The sequence below is a fragment of the Schistocerca cancellata genome, chromosome 1 (genome assembly GCF_023864275.1).
Source record: "Schistocerca cancellata isolate TAMUIC-IGC-003103 chromosome 1, iqSchCanc2.1, whole genome shotgun sequence".
Classification (NCBI taxonomy): domain Eukaryota; kingdom Metazoa; phylum Arthropoda; class Insecta; order Orthoptera; family Acrididae; genus Schistocerca; species Schistocerca cancellata.
The window spans coordinates 136765917-136789928 of record NC_064626.1 but is presented as its reverse complement, the minus strand read 5'-3'; the positions used below and the strand labels follow the sequence as shown (position 1 = coordinate 136789928).

Here is a 24012-nt window from a genome sequence, read left to right as displayed (position 1 = left end):
ACCTACAGTTTATTTTTGTTCTACATTGTTATCCTCCTGTCTGTTACTTACAAATAAACAGTATTTATAGCAAAATTGAGCTTGCCAATGTTTAATTCACGTTTTATTCGAAAATTGTTGATTTTTGACGTGAAACAGAGAGGGACGTTGCGGTAAAAATAAAGAAAACATATAGATGTATCATGTAGCCCTAAAAAACGCAATTCCCTCAACAAAAAGGTAAAATATAAAAACCACAAAACAAAAATATATCAAACATCACTTCAGTAGTTCGTGGATCTTATATAAAACATGCTTCTGTTATTCCATAAACAACTTTCGCATTTATCAATAACTACAGCAAAGTTTTGCCTTTGATTATGGTGAAGAATGTTCTATTGAGTACAAAGAACAACAATAATATAAATATTTCTTATGTTTGTGCACGTAAACTATTCTTGCGTCAAAAGTAATTGCCTTGGTTACATAAAAGTGCAGTAGTTACGCGATCAGCTAATTTTTGTTACTTATAAAATGCAATGTTTTCTGGAACAATAACCGAATCTGGTTGACCTTCATGAAATTCATCACTCACGGAAGCACGACCAGCTCTCAACAGTCTTTTCTGGAGGTGAAATGAAATGATGTACGGCATTTTTGGCCGGGAGACACCATCTGGGCCTGTTCGATCGGCTAGTTCAAGTCTTTTATTTGACATCACTTCAGTGACTTGCATGTCGGTGATGACGAAATGATGTTCAGGACAACACAACATCCACACCCCACGCAAATAAAATCTCCGACCCGGCCAGGAATCGAACCCGGGCCCCCTGCATGGCAGTCAACCGATTTCTGGAACTGACTGGAGCGATTCGAAGCATTGCTGTAGAAGGAACTTAACGGGAGCTCAACGCCAACAGCGTACAGTTATAGAGTTGGGCTCTTACTAATATTGTAAAAAATCGTCCAACGAAAACTTTGATGTAAATTTACATTCTTTTCACGACCGTCATTTTAAGCGCTCACTGCAAACAAAATAATCGATCAGTTTCAGAACTGCCATTGTTTCCACAGTAACAAATGACAAATTTTAAAACAGTAGTAATGTCACATGTCGATAGCCCCATGCAGTGGTCATTTGTAAAAACTTTTAAAAGGTGGGAATGCCAGCTTCTTCCACGCACGGTGGAAGGCGATAGCCAGCAGAACGTTCATGTGTTGACTTGTCTCTGGCGGACGACCGACAGATTAACGGCATTACATGTTTGACTCGCTGCGCCTCCCCTTTGTGTACTGTATACAGCGCTACATGATAGGCCTCGTGTTTGAAGAAGACAACTTAAAAGACACAGCACAAACTGTGCTAGAAAGAGGTCCCAGCTGTTTCGTAAATCAGCGGGGCTTTACGCCTAGAACTGCAAGGGGAGCCTGGTGCGGGCGCTGGCAGCAATCCGCGACCAGAATTAGCTGCGGAAGAGAGGCGTGCGCACAAAGAGGGCGTCTCTTTGCGCGTGTGTCTGCCGGGTGAGCACCCACCGCCGGCGACCCGGCGGACGCAATTACCAGCATCGTGGTAACATGGAGAATGGAGGCACACTGGTAGTGGCGCAAATTATGATACCAACAGGAATACCTCTGGCTAGAGCTATGCTTCACCAAAACTACGGTTCAGTAGTTTTGGTACACTACATAAACGATGTAGTAAGTGGTAGGATTAACGGTAGTATTGGTGGCATTGGTAGGGAAAGAAACATAAATGAATCTGTATGAGAGAAACTGGGAACCAACGATTTGTTTGTTTATTCTGTTGTTTTTTTTTTCCACACAAATAGAGCCGCAGTTCATTCACTGTTGGTCCATTGTGTGTTTTGTATCCTTACATTTGATTGCGCTGGACATATCGCGACCATTGGTTTAGTGGGTCGAAGAACAGATAATGCCAAATGGTGTACAAAAAGTGAGACATAGCCAGAGTTCTGATGTACGTATTGCCGTTTTGGACTCTTGCTTTGATTAAGGGGAGCCGGAGGTGGTCAAATCCAAAAAAATGCTTTTTTTTTTTTTGCTACCGAAAATTAATTGGAACATTCCTCTTTAATGTAAACTTTAAATTATTGTTCTACTCGCCCTGGAAGTGGAGTTATTACCATTTTCCCCCACGCCTGCAGAGGAAATGGGCGGCCGCTGAATGCATCTAACACCCTCTCGTGACTTCCTGGCGAACTGCTTGGGATTTTCTCGGCCTGTTACGCATACAGCGCCTTATGATACGCATACAGCGAGTGTGCAAGGGTTGGCTACATTGTTTTCTGTGACAAATGAAGCGCTAAGAGCGCGGAACATCGTCTCTTCCCTGTTTACCGTTTCGAATTAGTTCAGTGTTGCGCCTGTTGTTGGTAGTATTATACTCCTTGTGTAAAGCGTTGTTCTGGTTACAATGCCACGTTTTAGTAACCGTGTATATAAGAAGAGGAAGAACGTAGCGAAAAGAAAATTAACACTAATACCAAGCTGCGATACTACAATTACTGAAACAGTGCGTTCTTCTGCTAAGCAACACATGGCCGGCCATAGCCCTGTGACATCTTCTAGCAAATACTACCTTGGGGATGGTGACTCCAAAGGTTTCAAGACTATAGAGGAACTGAAACCATATGGAAATGAATTTGTAGTTGAAAAGTTGGAATGCATTGGGCATGTGCAAAAGCGTATGGGTGCACGGCTTCGAAGGCTCAAACAAACTTTGGGTTCAAGTAAGCTCAGTGATGGAAAGACAATAGGAGGGAGAGGCAGGCTTACTGATGAGGTGATTGAACGTCTACAGAGATACTATGGGTATGCTATAAGGCAAAATACTAGTGATGTTAGTGACATGCGAAGAGCAGTGTGGGCATTGTTCCTTCATACTGCTTCTTCCAATGAATACCCTCAACACTGCCTGTGCCCAAAAGATTCCTGGTGCAAATATAATGCAAAAAAGGACTATGATGACAAACATGGTTTGCCAGCAGCTGTGATAAATGCAATAAAACCAATTTTTCATGACTTAGCACAGCCAGAATTGTTACACAAAGGTCTACACGGAAAGACGCAGAATCCTAATGAGAGCGTAAACAATTTGATTTGGAAAGTGATTCCTAAAAGGGTGTTTGTAAGCACAAAAACACTGCACTTTGGCATTTATGATGCAATAGCAAACTACAACCAAGGGAACAGTGTGAAGTGTGAAGCTATGAAGGCATTAGGATTTACAGCTGGGGTGAACACTGTACGAGCACCAAGAAATATTGACAGAGAAAGGATAAGAGGAGCAGAAAGAAGAGAAAGGCATATGAAGTATGATGGAACAACAGGCCAGAAAAGAAGACAGAAGAGGAAGCTTTTGTAGGATGAAGAAGAAGACCCTGATAATCCATCCTATAGTGCAGGAATGTATTGAGAAACTTTGTTAGCCATTTCCTGTAAATTAGAATTTTTCGAATATAAGGAACATTTTCTCAAAATCCACTCAAGGTAGAGAGATGAAATTTTTATACAGCACTCCTAGTGGTCAAACTTACATTGTAACACAGCCATTTGGCAATATGTTCAGTAGTTTCATTTCAGTTTAATTATAAAGCAATTATTTGTAAAAAAAAATTTGGGTCATTAATAAAAAAAATAATTGGAAGGAAACTAGAAAAGATACTCCAAAATCCCTCTCTCATAACTGCAATACTAAACCACTCTATATGTAAAAAAAAAATTCAAATTTTTCTATTTGGTAGTTTATTCATAAATGTGCCTCAAACTTAGTGATTTTAACATGGGCAGCATAGGCACCTCCGGCTCCCCTTAACACAAATTTTTATATACCGTAACTATATCATCAAAATACCCGCCGTCCCGCCTCCAATATGTTAAAAATGCTAATGTGGCAGCGAGAAACAGCGGTGCGCACAGCTGTAGATAAGCAAATCTTAAACCAAGGTCACATAGTTCCAAAGAACTTAAAGCACTAAGATACTACTTCTCGGCTGAAACACGAAAGCCGAAACTAGGGCCGGCCGCGGTGGCCATGCAGTTCTAGGCGCTTCAGTCCGGAACCGCGCGACTGCTACGGTCGCAGGTTCGAATCCTGCCTCGGGCATGGATGTGTGTGATGTCGTTAGGTTAGTTAGGTTTAAGTAGTTCTAAGTTCTAGGGGACTGATGACCTCAGATGTTAAGTCCCATAGTGCTCAGAGCCATTTGAACCGAAACTAGGCCCTTGAAATAGAAAACAGTCTATCAGAACTGCTCATATCCTAGGGGAAGCCGGCCATGGCAAAACTATTCCACCTGGTTGCCAAGATACAGGAGAGAGAGAAAATGCCCTCAGACTTCAATAAGAATGTAGTAATTCCAATTCCGAAGAAAGATGACGTTCACAGGTGTGAATATTACAGAACTATCAATTTAATAGCCCACGTCTGCAAAATACTGACAGGAATTACGTACAGAAGAGGTAGAAATCCAATGTCGGGAAAGATCGGTTTGGGTACCACATAAATGTTGGAACACGCGAGGCAATATTGGCCCTATTACTTATGGTAAAGATAGGTTAAAGAAAGACAAATCTACATTTATACCTTTTGTTGACTTAGGAAAAGCTTTTGGCAATATTGACTGGAATACACGCTTTGAGATTCTGGAAGCAGCGGGGGTTAAACAGAGGGAGCGAAAGGTTATGTACAACGTGTACAGAAACCGGACGTCAGTTAAAGGAGTCGAAAGACATGAAACGGAAACAGCGCTTGAGAAGGGAGTGAGACAGGGGAATTAAAGTTTAGAGAGAAAAACTAAAAACTTTGAGGTTTGTCAATAAGATAGTAATTCTGTAAGAGACAGCAAAGGGTATCGAATACAAATTTAAGGGCTAAAAAGTCTTTTCTGGGGGCTTTTGTCTGGAGGATAGTCATGTATGGAAGTGAAACACGGCCCATAAGAAGTTTGGACAAGAAGAGAATAGAAACTTTTGAAATGTGATGCTGCAGAAGAATGCTGAAGATTAGAAGGGTAGGTCGCGTAACTAAGAAGGAGATCTTGAGTAGAATTGGGGAGTAAAGAAGTTTGTTGCATGACTTGATCAAAAGAAGGGATCGGTTGATAGGACACTTTCTGAAACATCAAGAAATCGTGAGTTTAGTACTGGACGGATAAAAATTGCAGTGTGAGATCAAGAGACGGGTCCAGTAAGCAGCATCAAATGGATGTAGATTGCAGTAGTTACTCGAAGTGGGAGAGGCTTGCACATGATAGAGTAGCGTGGATATTTGCACTAAAACAGTATTTGGACTGGAAACCACAACAGCAACAACATTGCATGTGTATGCGCACGTGCGGGAATGCCATTTATTTGACACGTGCGCTTGAAGTGAGCTACTATGCTCTTCAGTGGAGAGAGGGAGAGAGGGGGGGGGCGGAAGGGGAGGGAGAGAGAGAGATTCTTAGTTACGAATTTGTGGCCAGAGGTTGCGCATAAATCAGTCTGGCTGTTGACTTTCCGATCCGGCGAGGTGCCAAGTGAAACTCACCCGAAACTAGGCGCTGAGACTCAGTCGCGATCCAACTGACGCCACCACAGACGCATCCGTCGCTAAGTGCGCGGTCTGCCCCTCACTGCAAATGGCTGTGTCGCACAACTGCTCTGATGGAGGTCAATGCGGAAACAGCAGATGTTGACAGATTGTGCTTGTTGGGCACGTTGTGTCGCATTGCAAACTTCCTCTCACCAATTATTGCGTCGGTAAGAGAATAGCACCCGAAACTCGGAGCCAACACAACAGAGTCTAGTAGTGTCCTGTGACTACAATAAGAAGGTGTCACAGTTGGAATCAGCCAACCCATAGAAGTACCTGGGTGTAACAATTTGCGGAGAAGTGAAATGGAACGGTCTCGTTGGCTCAGTCGCAGATAAACTAAGTGGGGAACTTCGGTTCATTCCTGTATGCTTCTGGGTAAAATGCAGTCGGTCAGCAAAGGAGATTGTTTACAAAACACCCTTACGCTCCATCTTAGATTACTGATCGACAGTGTGGTATGCATACCAAACAGGAACCACAGGGTACATTAAATGTATGCAAAGAAGTGCAGCGCGAACGGTCAGGGGTTAATTTAATACGCTGGACAACGTCACAAAAGCGCTGAAAAAATGAAACAGGCAGACAGACGCCATTTCCCGAATAACTTGTATTAAGCGAGGAATGTAGAAATACTCTGCAGTCCCCTACATATCACTACCTTTGGGATCACGAAGATAAGATTAAGCTAATTAACAGCGCGCACAGAGAGGTTTAAGCAGTAATTTTTGCCAAGCTCCGAACCCTGGTGGAACTCGATGAAACCATAACAGTGATACTATAGGAAGTACTCTCTCCCGTGCACTTGGAGTTCGTTTTTACTTTCCAGAATATGGGTGTAGATATAGAGTAAACCACGCAGTAATAATATTCACCCTAGTATCACCTACCCTAAGCCCTACAGGTCGATCAATAAACTCGTTTAGGCATGGCGTAGCATTCTATTCGACAAGTCGTCTCAACTAATAAAAAAAGGTACAATTTAAATCCTTCACCTGTGCGGCCGTGGTGTTCGTAGTTACTGTATAATTTCCTAAGGTATTTCAAATCGTCCATGCAACATATTAAAAAGGCTGTATATTCCTGAAATTGTCAGTCTGACGGCGACCTGCAGTGAGTGATGACTGAAAAAAACTCCACTGGCCAATAGCGCTAAAAAAAGCAGTTTATTGGATGACCCGTTCCGACAGAGCTGTGCTGTCATCATGGGATCTTATGCTTCATGGTAGTGGGAAGTGCATATGCAATATGAAGCGACCAACAGCACATGGTGGACAATGTGTTGTAAAAGTTTGGAAGTATAAGATGCGATGATGGCAGTACAGCTCTGTCAAAACTGGCCATCCAGTAAAATGCTTTTTTTAGATAGCTTGGCTTGTGAAGTTTTCTTCAGTTACCATAATTTAAAAATATGTACTTACTTTGTCGTAAGCTTTCCGTTTAACTCATGTAAAGCATCGTTAGTGGTCTCGACTTACACACATTTAAAATTTTGGTTTGGTTGTGGATCTAAAAACAATTCGTTTCACAAATTATTTAAGTATTTTAAAAAATCACACTTCATTAATTTATGACACGACCAACCAAAGCGAAACTAAATGTTTGATTCCAAACCACTGGTGGTGTTTTCAATCAGTAAAACGAAAAGTGCATGATAAAATATATACCCATTTATAGCAGTTGCTTGGTCGGATTTCAGATACCTTAAGTAAGGTATAAATTAAGTTGGGGAAGCTTTGCAAAACTGAAATAACTCTAACGAACGGGATTCGAGGCACGAAACTTTCATCCAAACGCCCAGTTATTTAATTTTCGACATTCTTCCCTAGCACAATACATACAATTCTTTCAAAGCCTTCAGTTGAGCGATAAAATAACGCTCTTTACGGAGAAAGGTCATCTTTGCTTCAAACACAAGGAACTGGACTGAAACACACGTATGAACGTAAGGGATTCATGAGCCATCACACCACCCACTGTCTAAACACATTTTCGTCACTGCTGTCGTGGGTAACGGAGGAGATTTGCATGAGCTGCAAACGCTGGTGCTGTTTCTGATATGCTGATGTGTATCGACTGTTCGCGTGATACAGTGTGATAACGTTTGGAATATATTGTATCGTTATGAATTAGCGTCGTGAAACTGTTGAGGTCCAAGTGCCGGCCGCGGTGGTCTAGCGGTTCTAGGCGCTCAGTCCGGAACCGCGCGACTGCTACGGTCGCAGGTTCGAATCCTGCCTCGGGCATGGATGAGTGTGATGTTCTTAGGTTAGTTAGGTTTAGGTAGTTCTAAGTTCTAGGAGACTGATGACCACAGATGTTAAGTCCCATAGTGCTCAGAGCCATTTGAACCGTTTTTTGAGGTCCAAGCGCCATTCATTTTAGACCTGGATATTTACTTCCGTGGAGCGTCAGGGCCGTCGCACATGTTCCAGTGGTATAGATCATCCTCTTAATTTAAATAAATCAAGGTTTAACAAAATACTTCTACAGTTCACAGCCGCTGCTTATCATTTTCAGAAGCGGACGGCTTGTACCTGTGTTCATCCCGCCAACCGTGCATCAAAGTCGCCTCAATAGCCAAATTTTGATTAAACTGATTGGCGACAGATAGACTGGTTCTGATGAGAAACACTATGCAACTGTTGCTAGACGAGAACTAGGGGGCGGAAGAGCTTTTTGTTTTTGTTACGATGTCTGGGATTGTTTACTGGTGCAGGGCGTCCTATGCGACCGGAAATTAGGCTTATCTGGATTCTTGTGGTAAACTGACGCTAGCTGCTAAGTCAACCAGTCTCGATGGGTACGAACTTGGCACAAGAAAAGCTTTGTACTAGCCTGTAGTTGCCTCGTGGAGGACAAACTCACGCTGCCACGCTGCATTTAGCGGGCTTAGCAGCTCGCCTTGGCGTATTTCTGTTTTGTGACATTTGGCAGGAGCTAGGGTGCCTCCACGCGTACGGAGCACGTCTTTCCCAGGGTGGGCTGCTTCTCACTGAGATGCACACGTGTTGCAGTCCAGGCTATTGCAATTTGTTGTGACCACAGCGTACGGTTGAGATACTTAAGTTTTTGTAAATAGGTGCAACAACTAACGGCACGGATAGTACAGTTTTTCCGCCCTCTAGAACTGTCATGTTCTGTAGAACTGTATTACGTTACAGGTTTCTGTTGATGGAACGTTTGATGATATTAAGTGCTACATCCGCAAGTCCTCATTCCCGTGTTTTGAGCGTGGCAAACTCGTACTCTTATTATACACAAGTGTCATGCTTTATAGTTTATTTGAACTATTATTGCTAAAGAAACTGTGCGTGAGTTTGCGCCGAAAATGTTGATGACTGACACACAAACATTCGATCTACATTGACAAGACACAAAACGCTCAAAAAATGTTTTCCACCATCTTCATATCTGCGAACATCTGTGGATCTAAATTCAACGGGAGTGAAGAATGAAAGGATAAGCTTTATTCAGAAATAAAAACGAAACGATAACCAAAATAAAGGCAGTCTGTTCCAAAGTTCAAATCTGTGCATGATAACGTTCAATACCGACACGCTTTTGTTCGTAAGTTGCGCACATACATCCACCTGTTTTTGTCAGTTGTTGTTTGTGAGTTTGTTGCGTTCAGCTTTGGAGAAGTAGACAAACGAGGATTTCACAGACGCGATTCGTCTACGACCATTGCTTGGGACGTCGAAAGAAATGTATACGGAGATCGCAATTTTAAAAAGGACAGCCGACAAGTTGTTGCTGATGAGCTCGGAATCACGCTTGATGAAGCATAAAAAAATCCGAAAATTTCGATCCTAGGCCAAATAAGAGAAAAAAAGGTGCATAGGAAGAGTGGAAGCGCACGTGGCTCTTCATCCACATAGTTTGCATTTCGTGCAATGAGTTTCACACTGTTTCGAGGTGTGTCTGAAGCAGGAACTGATAGTATAAACAATGGTGTGTGCTGGTGAACAAAAATAAAATATAAATAAAGTGTTCTTATTTCCGACTTAATTCAATGAAATCTTTCAGTCATTCTACCGAAGCATTTCCTACTTCTGGTACGAAGACGCTTATTGCACTTTAACTTTAAATCACCAGTAGCTAAAAACCGAAGGGTTATCGCCTATTGGGTTCTAACTGATATAACCTCTTTTACATTTGTTTCGGATCTAGCAATTCTTGACCAATTGCTTGTACGAGATGTCTGAAATCATGTTTCGACATTATGGTAAAATTATGGGATAAAAAGATTCGTTCTACAAAAAATACAGCGGCGCTATAACATTTGTATTCTTCGTTTTGTAACTAACAACAGTTACTAAGTTTTATGAAATACATAATTATCATTTTATTTTTTGTTTTTAGCGGAAACATACACTGTCCTCACAAACCAAGTTGACACCCGGCTTGGCGGCTGATTGGACTGACTGCAAAGTGTTTCCCATTAATGGTCGCTCCCATCAGCCGCCGCGCCGAGTGTCAACTTGGTTTGCGCGGATAGTACACAATTAACATTTATTATGAAAGCTAAGTAATATTGTTTTTAACACAGACACTGTTGTCAATATACTTACAAGCACCATTTCTTTCGGGGAGTGTACTGAGGCATACTAATTTACAGGGTGACAATTATTGAATTATATGAAATAAAATCGTCATAACTTCTGAACGGTTTGCGTTAGGACGTTCAAATTGCACGATTGGCCGCGGGGCATGACGGGCATTAGTATACGCATGCATTGTTTCGTTTAGCGACGAAGCCCACTTTCATTTGGATGGATTCGTCAGTAAGCAAAATTGGCACATTTGGGGGACTGAGAATCCGCATTTCGCGATCAAGAGGTCTCTTCTTTACCCTGAACGGGTGACTGTGTGGTGAGCAATGTCCAGTAATCGGTGCGATATTCCTTGATGGCACGGTGAATACTGAACAGTATGTTAAGATTTTGGAAGATGATTTAATCCTCATTATCCAAAGTGACCCCGGTTTCGACAAGATGTGGTTCATGCAAGACGGAGCTCGACCCCATCGAAGCAGTAGGATGTTTGATGCCCTGGAGGAGAACTTTGGAGACTGCATTCTGGCTCTGGGTTTCCCAGAGGCCACTGACATGGGTCTCGATTGGCCCCCATATTCTCCGGATCTAAACACTTGCGACTCCATTTTGAGGGGCTATATTAAAGGTAAGGTGAACGCTAATAACCCCAAATTCATTGCTGAGCTGAGAAAAGCCATTCAGGAGGTCGTCGACAGCATCGATGTTTCGACACATCAAGTCATGCAGAATTTCGCTATTCGTCTGACGCCACATCATCGCCAATGATGGCAGACGTATCGAACATGTCATAACCTAAATCCGAACATCTGTAATGAATAAAGTGTGTGCACGCCGTTTGTAACAGATTCACGTTTTTTATATAGTTTTTATATATACCCTGTATGTAATCATTTTCCATTGAGTCTCGAACGACAAGCTCTTGCTTTGTTCCCTCCCTTAGAGAACAGTCTTTCAGAAGGTCCATTAAATTTCGGGCATGCAGCCGCGCAAACAAAATTTCTTCCACTGATATTTCGGCAGCGTATCGTCCGGCCATCTTCAGAGTAAGTCGCAAGACTTGCGACTTACTCTAAAGATGGCCGGACGATACGCGTCCGAAATATCAGTGGAAGTAATTTTGTTTGCGTGGCTGCATGCCAGAAATAGAGTGGACTATTCATTACGCCGCAAAAAAGTTGAAAATGCACACAGTCTTTCAGAAGGAGTAATTTTCAAGATTTGTTGTATTTCTCATACGTTTCAAGGCCTTGAAACACAGCTTACATTTACGTAAACGTCTGTCACCTTTCTAAAAATATTTCTATAGCATACGTCGCTTAACTTAGATCATATCTGCATACTATAACTTGGAAAGTTGACACAACAATAAAGCTTTGTTACGGCTGGAACTGCGACTGGGACTGCCGCCGTGTAGGGAGGGGACGTGAAAGGTGTAATTTTTACTTATTTTCATCTTATGCTCACAACTGACGGGTTCGCGCGCCTCGTACCGATCAGCAGTAGGAATGGGAAAACCGGTCGATTAAAACCGATACCGGTATTTTAGTCCTGAATAACAACAGGCGTTTTTATTTTTTACTAGTAACCGGGTAACGCAGCGAACTATGAATTAGCAATAGCAGCAGTGCTGAAATTTTTCGTTTTTAAATAAACTTTTTTAAAGAGCGAGCCGCGCGGTATTAGCCGAGCGGTCTAGAGCGCTGCAGTCGTGGACTGTGCGGCTGGTCCCGGCGGAGGTTCGAGTCCTCCCTCGGGCATGGGTGTGTGTGTGTTTGTTCTTAGGATAATTTAGGTTAAGTAGTGTGTAAGCTTAGGGACTGATGACCTTAGCAGTTATGTCCCATAAGATTTCACACACATCATCATCATTTTAAAAAGCGAGTAATTATTCTTCGTAAAATTTGAATTGCTATGAGGTATTGCGTTATTATAGAAAACGGGGAAAAAGGATCAGTGCTGTTTTAATAACAATGCTGACACAAACGAGAAACAAACACATGACATAAAAATTGGTGCAGCATTGCTGAGACATTAATGTACCAGTTGCCTTGTAGCGTGGCCGATTGGATGGTACGCGTGTACATGCAGTGCGCAAAACTTGCCGCTTCCTGGTCTATACGGTTCTCACTGTCGTCGTAGGCCATCAGTTGTAAATGACGCCATCCATAGCCTGATAGTATTTTACGAAGTGTGGTATCAATGAAGTACAATGCTCCGTTTGTTTTAAAAGATTAAAAACAGGAGGAGCCACAACGAACTTGCGACAAAATACAAGAAGAAAACTTAAAACTTAACACTTAATTCATAGTTTACAATGAAAATTGAAACCAGGCGATCTGCTGCCTGGGTCTACACAATATGCCGTTATTCCTTGAAAACGGACAAACTAATACGAAAAATAGTTCTTCAGCCTCAGTTGTCACCCCTTAGCACTGACTGTCCATAATGTCCAAATGGTGTTACGATCGCTGATTAAAACATGATATTCAAGAAACTGAAATCAGTAGGAGAATACTGGTGATTTTATGTAGTAGTCAAGCACTTATCACATAGAAGAAAAGCAGCGAATGGTGGACGAACTACGTTTTCCTTTATTTGCGTATTGTATTTAACATTTGATTCTACGTAACTTGATACTGAGAGCTCAATATTTTTCAATCTTAGTTCGATCTCAACTTTCATTGCAGGAAATATAGGAATAAACAACCGAAATCCGTCATTTCAGAAATCGGTTATTTTGAGCAGTTTTAATTGGCCGGTTAAACTGGCGTTGAAAAAAGAACTATATGACCGAAAACCGGTTTCAGCGTTAACCGCCATCCCTAGTCAGCAGCTACTGTACGGTATAATTTACCAAACTAACAACAAAGCTTGCTGTAAACACATCATAGAGAAGTTTATATTCAAACTCACGTGTTACGTTATTTTTTCTGAACTGACACAGAAAATACAAGACTTTGCCATGCTACTTTGCCACTGCTGTTACATCGCTGATGTCAACAATCGTAAAAAGAATATAACTTGATACGAAATGTCCGACTTGTGCTGTCACGCTACGAGTATTGGGGCACACTCCCGACTTCTCCCTGGAATGAAGCTATAGACAGCAAGTCAACACTAAACAGGCTTTAAAACATAAAAGTAAAAGCCGTGGGAAAGCTGAAAGGATTATCGATTAGTTGCAATTAATCGCCCACCCCTAATCGTTCGCCCCCGTGAATATACTGCTAGCACTTTGCGCAATGAATTCGACGACTGACGTTTTGCCGAGTTTTAATGTGACAGTATTGTCACAACTGGTGTATTGGTTGCGATACAATACCAGTTGGCGCTTTAAGCTGCGGCGACAGTCTACTGCTGAGCTAGCTGCTAACTGACGGGGAGTTGGTTTGGAGAAGCCAGTATTCTATAAGAAACGCGTTTCGCCCTGGAAACTTCATAGCCTCAAAAGAGCGTGACTGTGATCTCATTAAAGGCAGAAGTGTCATCTAATTTTTTAAGTTGTGTGAGTTCGCATTTTGTTTTATGAATAGTAATCGGTTATTGGCTGTATTATATGCTGTTATCTTGACTGTTAAAAATTCTTTAAAAACGTGTCAAATTACTAGAATGAATGTAACCACAAAACCTGCTGAAGCAGATAGTCAGTTCGCGAATACATATATGTACGTATTAATGAACGTAGGGAGTATTTCACTCCACCTACAAAAACTCAACCCTTATCTATTGTTGCCTTAAGTATTGCTGACAACGCAACAGATCTTTTTTGTCATGGCTTACCGGTAGGTATTGCTTGGCAGATAATCCCTTGTTTTCTCGTTTTATCTATTTCCCTCCGCCTTACGGTATCGGACATTTCATGGCGCTGTCGTAACAGCAACGATTCCAAGAATATTAACACAAACATTGCGGTTTGATTACATTTACAATGCTGAATCACCAGCTTGCAACTTTTCTAACTATAGATCCTTATCTACCTTTTTTTACATGTGGAAACGTCATGAAAATAAGTGGGGGCTTCTGCAGTCATAGTTGGAGTAGTTTAACCACTTTCATATGACGTACACGGTTTGGATAAAAATAAGCTAACCTGTTTAAGTATTACACTAACATAAGATTTACTGCAAATATCCTAACAATGTGTGCGACCGTTAATTGCACTAGAAGAGATTTTGCAACAGTAATGCTTTCACAAGTGTCTTCTGTAAGGAAAGGCGCCTGAAATTACCGGAAGGTTGTTAGAGACTGTGCTTACGTAAATACGAGGGTAATTCAATAATTAAAGAGACAAATTGGTTTGGGGAAAAATAGTTAGTAGGGCAAGTTTGGTACTTTTAAGGCTTTAAGTTGGCATTACTGGGATGAGCCCTGATCCGCTGATGTATCAACATTGTTTTGTCCATAACCTCAAAAATACATTTCAAGATTGCGAGTCCGCTTGAAATGACCACATTAGTTGAACAACGTTCTGTTATTCGTTTTTTACTTGTTGTCGGCGAGAAAACAGCTGACGGCGATAAACCACTGAATATATGCTATGGAATGTCTAAAGTTTATGGTGAAGGTTGTATGAATCGTGCAAATTTTTACAAGTGGGTAGAGCAGTTCAAAAATGGTCGCGACTCAGTGACTGATGAACACCGTTCTGGCCGGCCAGTTACAGTTTCAATTCCCTCACTTGAAAGTCGAATTGATGACATTATTCGTGCCAACCACCGTGTGACTGTGGAAATGATAGTTGATAAGGTTCAAGTTAGTGCTGGTACAGTTCATAACATTATCTGTAACAAGCTGAAGTACCGCAAAACATGTGCAAGATGGGTCCCAAAGGAGTTGATGCGGCTACACAAGGAAGCAAGGTTGAGAGAGTGCACAGAGCAGAAGGAACATTATGAAAGGGAAGGTGAGCACTTCCTCAACAAAATTTTAACTTGTGATGAAACTTGGGTTTACTATTATGAGCCAGAATCAAAAAGACAGAGCATGGAGTGGAAGCACACCAGATCAACTGTGAAGAAAAAATTTAAAACCCAAGCATCAGCAAGAAAAGTCATGTTGACGGTGTTTTATGATGCTGAAGGTCCAGTTTTTTTGTGATTATCTCGAAGAACAGAGTACAATGAACAGCGAATACTATTCGGATTTGCTTTTAAACTAGGTGTAGAGACGTCGTGGATTTCAGAGGAGAGGTGTGATTCTCCAGCAAGACAACGCACGTCCTCATATGGCTCAACTAACCCGTGAAACCATCGACAAAATGGGCTGGGAAGTACTGCCCCATCCCCCCTACAGTCCTAATTTAGCACCTAGTGATTTCCATTTGTTTGGTGCGCTGAAGGAGGCATTACGTGGGAAGAGTTTCCAGGACAACGAGGACGTGAAAAAGATTGTGGAAAATTGGTGCAAACATCAAGATAAAGAGTTCTTTGCAACCGGAATAAAAAAGCTTGTAGCAGGAACAAGTGCATAAATGTTCAAGGGGATTATGTTGAAAAGTAGAAGTATTGTTTTGTAAAAATAAACGCGTTTTACTCCAGACCAATTTGTCTCTTTAATTATTGAATGACCCTTGTACACTTCGTGATAAACTAGCTTTTTGCTACTATTTTCGTTCAAATCTTGCCGATATATACGAGGTGCATTCAAGTTCTAAGGCCTCCGATTCTTTTCTCCGGACTGGAAAGAGATAGAAACATGTGCATTGTTTTAAAATGAGGCCGCGTTCATTGTCAATACGTCCCAGAGATGGCAGCACCATATGGCAGATGGAATTTTACCGCCAGCGGCGAGAATGAGAACTGTTTTAAATACTTAAAATGGCGACGTTTTCCTTACTTGAACAGCGTGCAATCATTCGTTTTCTGAATTTGCGTGGTGTGAAACCAATTGAAATTCATCGACAGTTGAAGGAGACATGTGGTGATGGAGTTATGGATGTGTCGAAAGTGTGTTCGTGGGTGCGTCAGTTTAATGAAGGCAGAACATCGTGTGACAACAAACCGAAACAACCTAGGGCTCGCACAAGCCGGTCTGACGACATGATCGAGAAATTGGAGAGAATTGTTTTGGGAGATCGCCGAATGACTGTTGAACAGATCGCCTCCAGAGTTGGCATTTCTGTGGGTTCTGTGCACACAATCCTGCATGACGACCTGAAAATGCGAAAAGTGTCATCCAGGTGAGTGCCACGAATGCTGACGGACGACCACATGGCTGCCCGTGTGGCATGTTGCCAAGCAATGTTGACGCGCAACGACAGCATGAATGGGACTTTCTTTTCGTGGGTTGTGACAATGGATGAGACGTGGATGCCATTTTTCCATCCAGAAACAAAGCGCCAGTCAGTTCAATGGAAGCACACAGATTCACCGCCACCAACAAAATTTCGGATAACAGCCAGTGCTGAAAAAATGATGGTGTCCATGTTCTGGGACAGCGAGGGCGTAATCCTTACCCATCGCGTTCGAAAGGGCACTACGGTAACAGGTGCCTCCTACGAGAATGTTTTGAAGAACAAATTCCTTTCTGCACTGCAACAAAAACGTCCGGGAAGGGCTGCGCGTGTGCTGTTTCACCAAGACAGCGCACCCGCACATCGAGCTAACGTTACGCAACAGTTTCTTCGTGATAACAACTTTGAAGTGATTCCTCATGCTCCCTACTCACCTGACCTGGCTCCTAGTGACTTTTGGCTTTTTCCAACAATGAAAGACACTCTCCGTGGCCGCACATTCACCAGCCGTGCTGCTATTGCCTCAGCGATTTTCCAGTGGTCAAAACAGACTCCTAAAGTAGCCTCCGCCGCTGCCATGGAATCATAGCGTCAGCGTTGTGAAAAATGTGTACGTCTGCAGGGCGATTACGTCGAGAAGTAACGCCAGTTTCATCGATTTCGGGTGAGTAGTTAATTAGAAAAAAAATCGGAGGCCTTAGAACTTGAATGCACCTCTTAAAATAATGTTGGTCACGTGATCATCACTGGTGACCGTATAACTTACGAAATAGTTGCATCCAATGTATCAAAATGATTTTTACTCAACTGCTCATCCAACAATAGACACACATTAAATGATAACTGATTTATGCTTATAGATTAAAAAATATGTAACATTTCACAAAAAAATTAATGAACAGATGTACGTGGCTAGCCGATCATTCGGTATGCAGGATGAAGCAAGCACTTCTGTCAAACATTAAAATATCCCCCCCCCCCCCCTATTATTGTAGAGAGAAGTTCCGTCAAACGTGAAATTTTAAAATATTCGCTACATGTTCCATTCGCTACATCTCCACACTTAAGCAAGTGTCGTCTCGCTGACAGCGTGTCTGATAAACGACAGAACTGCAAGTTTGGGAATCGTTTCAGAGTCCTTGATAATGTTAGGCCAGTCTCTATATTTCTTGAACGGAAGTGGTTAACTGAACTTTCCCCAGTGCGCAACATGCCATGCGCATTCTATAGGTCACCTGCCTTCCAGATTGCGATGATTTTACTTCCCGTTTATTACAAATATAATTCGCGTATCCAAATATTACATGGTTTGAACTGAAGTTCATGAAACAAGAAATACGACACTTTCGTAACTGGGCCTGCACGAAATCCCCCTCATGACTGGAAGGATCGCTGATTACTGGAATAAATATTATTATTTATTTAAAAGTTGTTCCACAACAAATGGTGCAGTGGCATTTGTGATAATTGATTTCGTTTTTTAAGTTTGATAACAAAAACTATCTCATTGAATAATTGTATTGCAATACCATTTATCAAACTAACAGCTGTAACTACTGTGACAATGATGAATACGCACAGGCAACAATGCTATTGCGGACATCGACTTCCGAAGCCCCAACACTCACATTGTTGATGAGATCGCGGTGACAAGATTTCTATAAAATCTATTTAATGAATTGGAATACTGATACAGGCTCATTTATCGAGTGATCGACGCATTGTAATATCGCTATGGATGTTTTCCAGTGTTCTGAAAGAAAAACCTAAAGAGCAGGTGCATAGTTTAAAAGCTAAAAACGAAACGTATGCTATCCAAGACAAAATCTAGGACCTTACACTCTCCCCAACGAGTGTTATGGGGGACCGAGAAAACTTGTCTCAGAAAAATCGGGACGAATGGAAATCATTTTTACAATTATGTTGCACGAGTTCTGTGCAAGGATGGGCAATGTTGGTGAATCATCAATGTTCATTTTAGTTGCATTATTGACATATAAACATCGATATCAGATGATAAATTTAAAGAATGGCGTAAAAAGTAACATCTGAATAACATCCAATTAATACCATATTTGTTAATCAATAAATACAGCAACAATTTTCTATTTACAGAATGTAAAAATAAAAGTTTTGACAGCAGTCTCTCCTTTGGGCTACTCTGATTTTGACTGAGAGCATATTCTGCTTTTGAGGTCAGTCTTTTAGAAGCTAAATATCAAGTCCAGTTTTTTGTAGCTTAGGACAGGTGGTACAGATCATGTGATTCCACACTTCTAATGGGTCTTGTTTAACACGTAGAAGGCGATCTTTCAGATAATAACTAAACTTAGGTCCGTTTGCTCATTATTCTTTTCTTGTGGTAGTTTATAACGTTCAGATGGTAGCAATCGCTTTTTGATTTCTGATATGAAGTTCCTCTTAAGATTCTTTCCAGTTGGTTACATGCCCCAGGTATTTTGATATTCAACACACTAGTTTTTGGGATTACTGTAGGCCTACTGCTTGCAACGTACTTCCCTACGCAAATTTCACGATGAACTACTTCCATAGGCCACAACCATCTCCTTAGTTCACCACTTGTTAATACACTTTGTTTAAACCACATTATAATCCTTTTCACAGCAGTAATAAACGCAGGTAGTTTACCAGTCTTTTCAGTAGAATTTTTTGCTAATAAACTGAGCATGTGGTCAAAGCACAATATATGACTTTCTCTGCCAAATGTTATTTCTGCTGCTCCCTTAGCCACTGCACCGATGTCAATATAAGTTCAAAAAAAGATTCGTTTAAATGACAAAAAAACTGACGGTTGTAACAAGTAATTTGGTTTTCTGCCACCATCGAGGGTTAATATTTTGTGTTCAACATCCATAATAAATTTCCTTTACTTTACGTCTATGGTCACAAATTTTTTGTGATCAGATTACCGGTTTCGGTCTGATATTAAAAAAAAAAACATGTTCTAATATAAAACAGATCTGGAGATGTAATTATAGTCCGAAACCGGTAGTCTGGTGACAAAAAAATTTGTGACCGTAGAAGTGTAGTAAAGGAAATTTATTCTACATTCGGATCACTGTTCAGTACGCGACCATGTTGCAGCTTGTTCAACATCGATGTTACAATGTTCCAAGGAACTCGGTAGCGATATTGAAACATCGATTTTTACTCATCCAACATTGATACTTTGTAAATATCAATCATCATCACGGATCCGTAATTTAAATAGGAAAGCTGTTCACTGCCTGTTCACGGTGCGATGTAGTTCGCGGAAATATGCAGTGTGCTTGCAGTGTCAAACCTCTGTTGTCTTTGAACATTATGTTGAAGCGTGATGTCAAGAGAAATTGTGACTTCAGGGGTAGCACCTGTCATGCTGATGTGCCGCCAGGCGTTCGGCGCACCGCTATAGCAGACGCGCGCTGCTGCTCTGCGTTGCTTGCGGAGAGTGGTGGAGGGGCTAGCCGCTAGCGACAGAAATAGCGAGCCTGCCGCAGAAGCTGCCTCCGTCTTTTTCACGCTGAACCGAGCCTATTTTGGACACACCTCCCGCGCCCTCTGTCTTTAGTCGCCGTTCGGCAGTTGTTCGCGAGTGCACGTGTTGATTGAGAGCGCCGTTGTTGACCTAGGGCAGGACACCGTGGGAATTTGACCAGCGAGCCGCATTATGCTACCTCCGACGGCCCTCAGAGTACTGCGCTCCAGAGGAAACCAATTGTTGCGCAAACTGGGGAGGAATGGCCGTTCCCAGTAATTACTTCGATCCAACAGAGTGAGAATGTGTAACTTATGCTACCACCCAACTGTATTACAACTGTGTTGCTTTATACCCGTAACACATTGCTTTTATCACCCTTAAGAAATTTAACCCCAAGCGCGATTATAGCAGTAAGCATAACAGGTAAGAACTCCGTAGTGCACACTTGAACGTAAATCCAGAAGCACATCTGGCGATTCGCTTCATAGTTTTCAGTTCGATGCCACTTTGGTATTGGTGGTTATCTATCGAAGAATCATTCCGTGTTACCAACTGCGGCTGGAAATAAATCAGGGAAATGGCGATGACACTATTTGTATGTGTCAGGAGTGGAACAAAAATACACCCAACGATAGGTTTTCCACAATAGCCCTCAATCACTTGTGATAACTTCTTATAGTTCCATATTACGTGATGAATGAGTGTGTGAAGCATCAACTCAACTGCATGTTGGTACTGTGTCCAGCATATAACATGCCTAAAGGCAAGCAAAGTTAAAAAAGGACTTTCATGATCATTTGCCAGTTCAGATGCTAGGTACTTCTCCCCGTGTTGTTATCATTCACGTATTAGTGTAAGGTGTAATGTGGGTTTATAGCTTTGGCTAGTAACGCACTACCCCCCTCGCCACCCTACCTTTTCTCATTCTATCAGCCCATCATTTTCAGTTACAGCTAGTGTCCCAACTCTAATGACATTACTGTCTGTAAGATGGTACACTCTAAACTTCCTTCTGTGACCCACTTAAGCTAACTTCTAGGCTAGTGCCAATAATAAAGAGCCAAAAGTAAGTTTCCAGTCCATGAAGTTGTGTAGGAAGCTACAAGAACCATAAACCTGCAAGAAACTTGTGATATAACAGTCAGCAGTGACATTATTTGTACAGTTCATCTCTTATATTTCTGTTCTGCTGCCTGCTGTTCTGATGCTGTTCCCTCTTTGCTGACAACAGTTTCTGATGCTGTTGTTGCATGTCACCATTATCATTTACACAACTGCATACCCTTTGGAGAATGTTATTGCCATTCCAGGTTACTGATTCAGGGGCCTTCTGATTTTATGCCTTTACAGTAATTGAATTTTAAGCTTATGATGTACTCTGTTGTGGCAGATGGTGCCTTTGGTAGACAGATACATTGGTAAAAGTGTACTGTAATGTGAGTGATACAGTTATTATGGAACATCATTCATGTCATATGTAGTGGCTGGATCAGCAACAGGGTGCCAGTTCAAAAGGTTGGAAGAAAAGTATGGTAAACCATCTCTCACATAGACTTTAATCAGTTGGCATTAAGGGATAAACAGTGCTGCTTATCTACATTGAGGAATAAAGTAGAGCATTAGTTTGTCTTTTATCCTAGTTTCTGTATATATGAAAACAAAGATAACACACATGTGAATCCCCTGGTTCTGTATGTTCAGAATACATACCACACCAGATGGTGAACTTTAGGAAATGGTGTTGTTAAAACACACCTAAATCAGTGTCACTGGAAGGCATTTCGCTCAGCCTCCTCGAATGACTTGCTTTGCCATGAATAATGCACTGTACATGTATGGTATCATTTACATTATCTGTAAATTATGATAGTTGGCTACTCACCACATAGAGTAGGCACTCAGCACTGAACAGGCACATTTGTAATGCAGCACTTTTATAATGCAAATAAAGGACTGATATACAAATAATTTATGGGAAAGCAGCTGGGTGACATCATTGATGACCAGTATTTTGGCAGTTGACCACCCTGTCCTTTTCTAAGCAAATCTGCAGCAAATAAGTGTTGTGCTAGTGAATTTAAAACCTCAGTTTGCAGAGCAATTCTGTAAAGATGAAACACACACACACACACACACACACACACAGTGTAAACATTAGCGCTACCTTACAACCAAATATGACTAACGCCAGAAGTTATCAAGAGTGAAAATTACTAAACAATGGGAAAGGGTGATGTAGAATTGATTCTGCCCCTCTGTTTTTTGACAAGGGAGGGAGCAGGATACCATGCAGAATTTATGCAAATTTATGCTGCCTCACCCATTGTTTAGTAATTTTCACTTTTGATAACTTCTGGCATTGGTCACCTTGCTGCAGGTTTGCCTTGACAATGACAGGGTGGTCAGCTGTCAAAATATTGGCAGTCACCTGTCTGTATTCCCGTAAATTATTTGAACATTGTATATTTGAGGAGAAACTCAGGTCTCACACAACTGATATAGTGTATGATGTCTATTTTATTGTAACTTGAACTTGCATGTTTAAAAAATATATTATTATGTTTCAAAATTTGCACTTGGAATTCATGAAAATTATTTTCTTTCTGCAGACTGTCTCATCGAGCTACAGTAAGAATTTTGAAGGCGATATTGAAGACGTCTGGGACGAAGCACTGTTGAGACATCTTGTAAGACAACTTTTGTTTAATTTTCTAATTGTTAGAGTAGTAACAGATACTAACAGATAAAACAATCTGTTACCTTATATTTACAAAGTTCTTTATTCTGTTTCATGTTATTATACTTGAACTGTCTGAGTACAAGCCGTAGTATGCCATGATTGCTTAATAATAGTCTGTTCCAAAATTAAAACAATGAAAATTCTTGCCTAGTACACTTATTTTCTGAGATGTGATTTAAAAAGTGAACTACATCTTGAAATGTAATACTATTGCACTTGTAAGAAAATGCTTTATTTCAAATATGGCAAAATAATGTAGACCATTCACAGTGAATGACATGATCACATAAGAGTCTAACCAAGTGAAATTCATCATTTAGTTAATTATTACAAGGAATACTGTGTAATATAGCGGTAGTAGTCTTATAGGTTCAGGAGTAAAAGTTAACATCTTACTGGTATAAATTATATGATTAGTGTCAAGTTATTATTTCTGCAGTAAAGAGGTCATGTTAACTTGCAGACAGGTGCAACGAAAAGACTGTTACACATTGAGCTTTCGACCAAAGCCTCCTTCAGAAATGGGAAGACACACACATTCACACAAGCAAGTGGACTTCATGCCCACGTGGCTGCTATCTCTGGCTGCTCCAGCCAGAATGCAACTGTGTTGTGTCAAACTGAAGCAGCAGTCTGTAGTGCAGTGGTGAAGGGGGAGGGATAACAATGTGTGGGTGGCAGTAGAGAAGTCAGCACTGCCAGATGGAGTGTGCTGCCAGGTGCAGTGTCTTGGGGCTAAAGGGGGAAGTGGGGGGGTAGGAGGGGGGGGGGGGAGGAGAATGGAAAAGGGGAGGTACAGAGAATGGGAAAGGACCAGTGGTTGTGTTTGCAGGGAGCAGTACACAATGAGAGTGATGGGGCATGGATTGGGAGGAGGTGATAGGACAGAGGGGATGGAAACTGTTGGGTGGAGAGTGTGGGGACCATAAGTTACCATACGCTGAGGGCAGGCTGATTTCAGGACCGGAGAATGTGTTGTAATGATAACTTCAATTTGTGCAGTTCAGAAAAGCTGCAGGTGGAGGAAAGGATCCAAATGGCCCAGGTGGTGGGGCACCAATTAAAATCGAGCATGCTATGTTCAGATGCATGTTGTCTCACAGGCAGGTCCACTTTGCCCTTGGCCAAAGTTTGGTGGGGGCCATTCATCCTGGTGGACAGTTGATTGGTAGTCATATCACTATAAGCTGTGCAGTGGTTGTAGCAGAGATGGTGTATGATATAACTGCGTTCACAGGCTTCTAATGGGGTAGGATAAGCCTGTGACAGGACTGGAATAAGAAGTCTGGGCAAGTGGCTTTGGCATGCCTTGAACCTGGGTGTGCCACAGAAATATGTGTGTGGCAGCCTGACGTCTTTCCTCCTACCCATACCCTGCTATCCCTCCCCCTTCCACTCTGGATTGGTGCTTCAGTTCGACAT

General features: G+C 41.6%; 1 protein-coding gene across 1 annotated transcript in view; it reads left to right on the top strand.

The window, feature by feature from the left end:
- LOC126166863 (microtubule-associated protein futsch-like) overlaps window positions 1-24012 on the top strand; it is a 474845-nt gene that overhangs the window by 421581 nt on the left and 29252 nt on the right. Inside the window, exon 15 of the mRNA XM_049920436.1 lies at window positions 22460-22537. Within this exon, the coding sequence (XP_049776393.1) occupies window positions 22460-22537 (78 nt within the window). The remainder of the gene's footprint in view (window positions 1-22459; window positions 22538-24012) is intronic.